Below are 8159 nucleotides of genomic sequence, written 5' to 3' on the forward strand. Positions count from 1 at the left end.
TAGTTTCCCTTGTCTACTATTGTAAAACAGACACTTGAGTGGGATAGAAAGGAATGTTGGGAATTATGATTAGAGAAAACTTGTAAGCCTGTCTTCAGCCTATAACTGATTGGAATATCTAAAAGGGCTTCTACAACTTGCCCAGTGACATAGGCCTCATGCAAAGCCTTTACAGAGTATAGGACCTTAGGTGGAATCCTGAGTCCCATCCAGAACCTTCTAAGATGGCACATTCCCACTAGAAAGGACAAGCAGACTGGAACAGTACAGTGACAGACAGTACATCTTCAAAGAAAGATCATCAGGAAAAACCCAAACAAAAATGTCAGCATGACTGGTTGCTACAAGAATAAGCAAGCTGTTTGCCAGGAAGACATCAAGGCTAGTAATCAAGTGCTTCAAGACGAACTCCCCTTTAAGACTGAAACTCAAAGGGATTACACAAACAAGCATGTAAGCTTGCTGGGGACATTGGTTTACTGGTGAGTAGAAGAGGGGGAAAGGCATCAATGAAGAAATAGGCTGAGTTCAACCCCAGTCCATTGAATCCCGTTGACCTGGAGATGAGAGAGAGAAGAGGAAGGGCTGCTTGGTCCAAAGTGTGGTGAGACCTGAGGACACTTGAGCCCATGGACAAGGACTTAGTCGCAGAGGGCTAGAGCTGCGAGTGAAGCATCCAGCTGATATGAAGTGAGGCAAGATGCACAAGAACACCCAAACTTGTGCATCTGACCTAGCCTCGATGGCTCGATAATATGAACTCAATTAGAGGAAGATTAAAAAATATATATTTTGGGGGAGGGGGCGGGGAATAAAGGAAGCAAGAGTAAATTGTTTCAATTTGATGAACCTGAGCAGTAGTTACTCTAAATACCAACTAAGAGGGAAAGAGTCTTCACATCAAGTATCAATGCTATCTATCCCCTCTGTACACAGGGTAGATAGGGACGGGCAACTTAGACATTGGCTACCTAAAATGAGGGGGCAATAAAGGCACAAAGTGACTGGCTTACAAGGTTTCAAGAAGGAGTTTAGTTTAAGAGTATGGGGGGAAAGAAAGAGTCCCCACTGAATAGCTGTCATCTTGTCTAGATGGGTCTGGTGAAAATAGATGGGGATAAGATTCATAAGACTCAATAGTGAATAATTGTTATTATGACTAATTGCCACTGTCAGAATTGTAAAGGTAGAAGTTTTGTAAGAAAAACAGGGGAGTGGTTAATCTTACAGTCCAGAAACAGAGGACCCTAGGACCATCAAGACAGAAGCGCACAAGCAGAATCCAGGACCTTATCTAGAGAAGCAGCGGTGCCAGAGATAGAGGCAGAGATGGGGGCATGGAGAGGGGGAGTGGCTGAGGACTCTAGATTCATGGACTAAAAAGAGAAGGACTAAGAGCTGGTGGCCAGAGAGGCTGACTTGCAGAATGTGCCCTTTGGAGATGTAAATTATTATATATGCCTGAGTGGTTTTGTTTGTTTGTTTTTTAAAAAGCTAAAGTGGATCTAGAGAAATACTGTTAACTGATGGTATATGGAGGGGATTAGAATCATTGTAATAAAACAAGGTGTATGATTTGTTGAATGTAAAACTGATGATATTCCCTGTAAACTTTCACTCAATCCGCAATAAAAACTGTAAATTTTTTAAAAATGGCTGGGGGGTGGGGGGTGTGTCTTACGACTCTAGACAATGGCAATTTAAGGCAAAGAGGTTAAGAGAGTAAATGATCAAAGGATTATTTTGACTTTAGAATCATAAGCTTATCTGTAATCAAGAGTACTCTGATCCAGAATACTCTGCTTCAACGTAGCATAAGGGAATTAGAATGGAATTAACAAGAACTCTAACTCTGTTGACTGCCATCCACCTCAAATACAGTCTTTCTGTTTGGGGGCATGAGAAGGAGGGACAATTGTTTCAGTAGAGTATTGACTCATGTCTACTTTGAGAAACTGATGAAAGCTATAAGCACTTCCAACGAAAGACTGGACTTGTAAAATATACAAACAAAATAGGTGTAGTTATCATTCTTTTGAAGGTCAGATTAATAGCTTCTATTTATAAGAATATTCCTATTGCTGCACCTTCTCACCTCTCTGAAGAACCCAGAAATACTGGCAGTTTAATCAATTATATTGCCCTATCAATCATGATGATCCCTTGATACTTCTGCGTAGGACCCGAGTGTGTAATATCCTCTTCCACGTTCCATTCTACTTGATATTTCCCAGTATACTTAGATGTGAGACTTCCAAGATGAAAAGCTCCAAGAAAACCCAACTATAAAGAATCTATACCCTACACTGATACTTTTCTCTGATAACATCACTGATATACACTGATATATGGTCTCTGAGAATGACCACTTAGATTTTACTAACAACAACTGTTTGTTGTTGTTAGGTGCCATCGAGTAGATTTTGACTCATAGAGACTCCATCTGACAGAGTAGAACTGCCCCAGTGGGTTCCCTAGGCTGCCATCTTTACAGGATCACATCACAGGTCTTTCTACCACAGAGCCACAGAGTGTTTTAAACTGACAAACTTTCAGTTAACTGAGCACTTAACCATTGTAACACCAGGGCTCTTTTTACTACTACTGCTATTACATGGGGAGATGAGCATTTGACTAATAATAAGAACCATGCCTCATCAGCTTCTCTTTTCTGGTGATTGCTATAAATACTAAAAGGAGCACTGGTAGCATAGTGGTTTCAAATCGGGCTGCAACCCTTAAGTTCAGCAGTTCGAAACTACCAGCTGTTCTGTGTGAGAAAGATGAGGCTTTCTGCTCCCATAAAGATTTACAGCCTCGGAAACCCTGTACAGGGTTGCTATGAGTCAGAATCGACTTGACAGCACTTAACAACAAGAACCATGTGTCCCTACCTTGTGCTGGGGTTGTAGTCTTCTTTCATGACCTTGAGGGAATTTGATGGGCTCTTTTGTTTTATGTCTTCTCAGCAAGTTCCTGAAGATACAGTGCCTGGAGAGTGGAATCTGGGAGAAAGGCAGCTGCATTCCAGTGGTGTGTGAGCCCCCTTCTCCCATCTTTGAAGGCATGTATGAATGTACCAATGGCTTCCAGCTGGGCAGCCAGTGTGTGCTCAAGTGTAATCAAGAAAGTGAAAGGGTAAGGAATACTCCTTTTTATTTTTTTCCTTTTTTAAACCTTTTATTATGATTTGAGTGAAATTTTACAGAACAAATTAGTTTTTCATTCAATAATTCATACACAGTTTTGTGATGTTGATTGGAATACCCACAGTGTAATAGCATTCTTCCCACTTCATCCCTGTGTTTCTTGCTTCTATTCCATTTTCTTTCTGGTCCCTTCCTGCCTTCTGAACTTTGTCCCTGGGAAAATGCTGTCCTTTTGGTTTCCTATGGTTAATTGTTCTATAAAGTGTGCAGTTCCCTGGTGATATTGTTCACCTTATTGACTTGTTTCTTGTTTGGCTGAACGTTGAGCCAGGGGAGTGAGTTCATTTCCAGGCTTGAAAAGTGACTAGGGGTTATGGTTTTGGTGGTTCCACCAATATCTATCAGACCAATAAGACTGTTCTTTTTTTTTTTTTTTTTTTTAGCCTGTTCTTTTTTTATGGCTTTGAGTTTTGTTCCACATTTTTCCCCACTATATCCAGGATCTTTCATTGTGATCCCAGTTAGATCAGTCAGTAGAGGTACCCAGACACCATCTCTGGTAATAGTAATTCTGGTCTCTAAGGTCCCTGAAGGCTGAGGTTCATGTGGCTCACTAGTCCTTTCTTTGGAATAATTGTTTCCATGTTTCTTTGATTTTCTTCACTTTTTAAAATTTTTTTTATGTTTGCTTTTTTTAAGTCACCTTAGATGAATTAAAAGGAATTAGACTCCAGTAGCTAATCACCAATATATGTTACAGAATTATGTTACACTAATGATCCAGATGCCCTCTGAGACTATATGATCTTGAGCCTTCAGACCCAGTGACTTATTCCCTTAGGGTGTTTGAATATGGATGAGAAATTTCCATAATTTCACCCCCTGTATTCTCTACTACATACGCTGATATATTTATAGCATATATGTGGAAATATCTCCCATCAAACCTATACATATGCTGCAAATAAAGATCTTAAAGTGTAAAGAAGTAAAGATGTCACTTTGAAGATTAAGGTACACCTGACCTAAACCATGGTATTTCAATTGCCCCATATGCATACCAAGGCTAGGCAATGAATAAGGAAGACTGAAGAATTGATGCCTTTGAATTATGATATTGGTGAAGAATATTGAGTATACTATGGACTACCAGAAGCATCCACTACTCATCTGTCAGTTTGCCATACTGTGGGGGTTTGCATGTTGCTGTGATTCTGGAAGCTATGCCACCAGTATTTTAAATACCATCAGGGTCACTAGTGGTTGGAGAATTTCAGATGAGATTCCAGACTAAGGCAAACTAGGAAGAAGGAGAAACTGACTACTTCCAAATATTTAGTCACTGAAACCTTATGAGTACCAACCAGTGGAACATTGTCAGATAGCAGCAGAATATTGAATATTGAAACATGATGAAGAGCACCAGAAAATTGCCAGACATAGTGCTGGAAGATGTGCCCCTCAGGTTTGAAGGCACTCAAAGGGATAGGGAAAAGCTGCCTCCTCAAATTAAAGTTGACTGTGATGGCATGAATGGAGTAAAGCCTTCAGGACTGTCATTTGCTGTTGGGACACAACTCAAAATGAAGAGATTCAGTGGTAAACATCCATTAATTATCAGAACATGTAATGTATGGCGTATGAATCTAGAAAAATTAGAAACTGTCAAAAATGAAGTGGAATGCATAAAAATTTATATTCTAGGCATTTTGAACTGAAATGAACTGATATCATTTTGAACAGACAAATATGGTTTATTATGCCAGGAATTGCAAATTGAAAAGGAATGGCAATGCATTTATCATTAAAAGGACATTTTAAGATCTGTCTTGAAGTACAATGCTGTTTGTGATAGGATAATATCCATATGCCATAAGGAAGACCAGTTAATACAACTATTACTCAAATTTATGCACCAACCAGTAAAGTCAGTGTTGATGAAATTGAAGAATTCTACCAACTTCTTCAGTCTGAAGTTGATCAAACATGCAGTCAGAATGTATTGATCAACCTAAGACAGAGCCATTACCATGCTGCAAGGAGTTTCGATGATGGGTAAGACTGAGGAATTCGCACTGACCGCCTAAGACAGGCAGCGTCCCTTAAACAAATAATAAATAAGGGAGAATCTGATGCAGACCGTGCAGACCCGGTCAGGAGTTCAAGGCCCTGTGGGCCCAAGCGTTGCTGACCGTCCAAACCATAGGCTCTGAGGATCAGACTTTAGCCACCTAGCAGATATAGCAAACTGTCCCTCATCTGATTATTCAGTTATGCTGGTTAGTAATTCCATACATGAGCCCTGGATATCCACAGATAAGTGTAAAAACCTTCCCTAAAAGCCGAGACTGTAAATTCCAAAAAGGCAAAGTTTTTTCCCAAAAAAAAAAAAGCTAAAGAGGATAGAAAGAAACTCTGTTAACTGATGGCATGTGGAGGGGATCATAATCAATGTAATGAAACAAGGTATATGAATGTTTGAATGTGAAACCGATGATGTGCCCTGAAAACTTTCACTCAATCCACAATAAAAACCTTAAAAAAAAAAAAAAAAGTATTGATCATTACTAACGATTGGAATACAAAGGTTGGAAACAAAGAAGAAGGATCCGTAGTTAGAAAATATGGCTTTGGTGATAGAAACAATGCTGGAGATAGCATGATAGATTTTTACTAGACCAATGGCTTCTTCATTGCAAATACCTTTTTTAAACAACATAAAAAATGACTATACACAATGGACCTCACCATATGGAATATATAGAAATCAAATTGGCCACATCTGTGGAAAGAAACAGTGGAAAACTCCATATCATTAGCCAAAACAAGACCAGTGGCTGACTGTGGAGCAAACCATCAACTGCTTATAAACAACTTCAGTCTGAAGCTGAAGAATATTAAAGCAAAACCATACTAGTCAAAATATGACCTTGAATGTATCCCACCTGAATTTAAAGACCATCTTAAGAACAGATTTGATGCATTATACACTAAAGACAAAAGACCAGAAGAGTTGTGGGATGACATCAAGTTCATCCCACAGGAAGAAAGCAAAAGGTCATTAAAGGGACAAGAAAGAAGGAAAACACCCAAATGGATGTCAGAGGAAACTCTGAAACTTTCTCTCTAGTGTAGAGATACTAAAGCAAATAAAAGAAATGAGGAGGTAATACAGCTGAATAGAAAATTCCAAAGGGTAGGTAGGGAAGACAAATTCAAATATTATGAAATGTGCAAAGACCTGAAGTAAGATAACCAAAAGGGAAGAACACACTCAGTATTTTCAAGCTGAGGGAACTGAAGGAAAAATTAGAGCCTTGACTTGCAATATTGAACAATTCTATGGGCAAATACTGAATGATACATAAAGGATCAAAAGAAGATTGGGGAAAATACACAGATCACTGTACCAAAAAGAAATAGTCAATGTTCAACCATTTCAAGAGGAACTTAATAACACAGAGGAACTTAACAACACAGTCAACCAACATGACCTCATAGATGTGTACAGAGCATTCTATCCAACAATGGCACAATACACATTCTTCTCCAGTACACATGGAACATTTTCCAGAATTGACCACATGTTAGGTCACAAAGCAAGCTTCCATAAATTCACAACCATCAAAATACAATAAGGCGAAAACAATAAAGTTGAATACATGGAAACAGAACAACACCTTGCTGAAAAGCGACTGGATAAAAGAAGAAATTAAACTTGAATTCACAAAGTTCCTAGAAACAAACGAGAATGAAAACACAACATATCAAAATCTTTGGGACACGCGAAAGCAGTCCTGAGAGGACAATTTATTGCAATAAATGCACACATCCAAAAAGAGGAAAGAGCCAAAATCAACACATTAACACTGCATCTTCAACAATTAAAAGCAGACCAGCAGAGGAAACCTACAGTCACCAAAAGAAGGGAAATAATAAAGATAAGAGTAGAAATAAATGAGATGGAAAACCGAAAAACTATAGAAAGAATCAACAAGACAAGAAGCTGGTTCTTTGAAAGGATTAATAAAACTGACAAACTATTGGCAAACTTAACTAAAGAAAAGAGGGAGAGATCACAAATAAATTGCATTAGAAACCACACAGGGAAAGTCACAACAGAACCAAACGAAATAAAAAAGATAATAACAGAATACTATGAAGAGCTGTACTCCAACAAATTAGAAAATTTGGATGAGATGGATACATTTCTAGAAAACCGTGACCTACCTAAACTTACTCAGACTGAAGTAGAAAATTTGAACAAACCCATAACAAAAGAAGAAATCGACCAGCTCATCAAAAAACTCCCGACCAACAAAAGCCCAGGCCCAGATGGCTTCACGGCTGAGTTCTACCAAACATTCAGAGAAGAACTGTCACCAATTCTACTCAAATTATTCCAGAACATAGAAGAGGATGGAAAACCCCCTAGTACTTTCTATGAAGCAAGCATAACCCTCATACCAAAACCAGGGAAGGACATCACTAAGAAAGAAAATTACAGACAAATATCCCTCATGAACATAGACGCAAAAATCCTAGCCAACAGAATCCAACAGCACATCAAAAAAAATAATACATCATGACCAAGTGGGTTTCATAAAAGGGATGCAAGCATGGTTCAACATCAGGAAAAATACAGCTATAAGAAAAAGGAAAAGAATCACATGATCATATTGATTTATGCGGAAAAGGCATTTGACAAAATTCAACATCCATTCCTGATAAAAACACTCAACAAAGTAGGAATTGAAGGGAAATTCCTCAACATAATCAAGAGCATATATACAAAACCAAGAACCTACATCGCACTCAATGGAGAGAAACTGAAAGCCTTCCCCCTGCGAACAGGAACCAGACAAGGATGCCCTTTATCACCGCTCCTATTCAATATTGTGCTGGAAGTTTTAGCCAGAGCTATACGGCATGATAAAGAAATTAAAGGCATCCAAATTGGCAAAGAGGAAGTAAAACTCTCCCTATTTGCAGATGATATGATCCTATACA

At 38.7% G+C, this 8159-nt stretch overlaps 1 protein-coding gene across 1 annotated transcript in view; it reads left to right on the forward strand.

Annotated features, from left to right (window-relative positions):
* PAPPA2 (pappalysin 2) overlaps positions 1-8159 on the forward strand; it is a 536466-nt gene that overhangs the window by 430483 nt on the left and 97824 nt on the right. Inside the window, exon 17 of the mRNA XM_006867073.1 lies at positions 2970-3138. Coding sequence (XP_006867135.1) covers positions 2970-3138 — 169 coding nt within the window. The remainder of the gene's footprint in view (positions 1-2969; positions 3139-8159) is intronic.

The sequence above is a fragment of the Chrysochloris asiatica genome, unplaced genomic scaffold, assembly GCF_000296735.1.
Source record: "Chrysochloris asiatica unplaced genomic scaffold, ChrAsi1.0 scaffold00100, whole genome shotgun sequence".
Lineage (NCBI taxonomy): Eukaryota > Metazoa > Chordata > Mammalia > Afrosoricida > Chrysochloridae > Chrysochloris > Chrysochloris asiatica.